This window comes from Emiliania huxleyi, assembly GCF_000372725.1.
Source record: "Emiliania huxleyi CCMP1516 unplaced genomic scaffold EMIHUscaffold_9671, whole genome shotgun sequence".
Taxonomy (NCBI): Eukaryota; Haptophyta; order Isochrysidales; family Noelaerhabdaceae; genus Emiliania; species Emiliania huxleyi.
The window spans coordinates 1-1,161 of NW_005194827.1; the positions used below are offsets into that span (position 1 = coordinate 1).

General features: G+C 71.6%; 1 protein-coding gene across 1 annotated transcript; it reads left to right on the top strand.

Annotated features, from left to right (window-relative positions):
* Positions 1 to 974: 974 nt before the first annotated feature.
* EMIHUDRAFT_259727 (hypothetical protein) lies at positions 975 to 1,143 on the top strand (the record flags this gene model as incomplete). Its single annotated transcript, XM_005756519.1, has 1 exon — positions 975 to 1,143. A coding segment is annotated over one exon (169 nt), but the record flags the coding sequence as incomplete, so codon positions are not given.
* Positions 1,144 to 1,161: the final 18 nt, after the last annotated feature.

The following is a 1,161-nucleotide window of genomic DNA, read 5'->3' on the forward strand; positions in this document are numbered from 1 at the left end:
CCCCCCCCCCTTCCCCCCCTCCCCCCCCCCCCTCCCCCTCCCCTTCCCCCCTCCCCCTCCTCACGCCGCCGCACGAGACGGCCCTGTCGACGAGAGCGCCTCGCCCCCGCGGCAGGTGCGCGAGCGGGTCCACGTCTTCGGCTCCGACGACTGGGAGCCCTTCCTTGCGCGCGACCTCGACGCAACCTCCATCGCCCTGCTCCGCTCCTCTCCGGCCGACCTCCGCAGCTGGCGCGGCGACGCAGCAGGCGGTGCGGCAGCAGCAGACAACGGGCTCCGCGGCGCGGCCGAGAGGGAGGCGGCTAGGGAGGCGGGGCGGGCGCGACCCGCAGCCTTCGCCCCGCCGGCCAAGCCCGTCCGAGCCGCCCCTCCCGCCGCCGCTCTCCGCGCCTCCGTCAGCTCGGACGCCTTGGCGCTGCTCCGCCGCTGCACCTCGGCCGCCCACGAGCCTCGGCGGAGCTCGCCCGAGGGGGTGAGGCGCGCGCGCAGCTGGCCGGGGCGGCTCTGGGGCCCCTCCACGGGCGAGCGGCGCAGCTCCGTCGGACGGTACTACTTGAAGTGCTTGCCCGCCGCCAAACATGTGCACGTGGCCTGACCGATGCGCGTGTGAGGTGTGTTGCAGCTCCCTGTTCCCGGCGACTTGTGACCTGTGAGAGTGGCTGCGTGACTGTGTGGAATGTTGGCGGCTGTCGCGCTGTGTGAGCGGCGGGTCGGGGGGACGTGTTGTGAGCCCTAGGCGCTAGGGGGGAGCCCAACTCTGGGTTTTGGGAAGGGTTGATGACAAGATCAAGTTGATTGGTACAACTGGCGTTCACGGCACGATCGATACGCCACACGGAGCATGTGCGAATCCTGGTCGGCGTTCACGCACGAGCGAGACGCCACGACGAGACGACAGTTCCAGCCCTTCGACAGCGCCAGTCTGTCCTTGGCAAGCCCCGATCCCCTCGCGCCGTTTCACTCTCTGCCGCCGCATGGGCAAGGGCGGCTCGTCGACCGCGGCGGTGGAGGCGCCCGCGGTGCGCGGCGCCAAGGGCAAGCTCGTGGCGCGCACCGACTTTTTCTGGGACGACAACGACGAGCCGCATGCCGCGCGCCGCAAGGCGATCATGAAGGCGCACCCCGAGGTGTCAAGGCTGACGGGTCCGGAGTGGCGGTCAA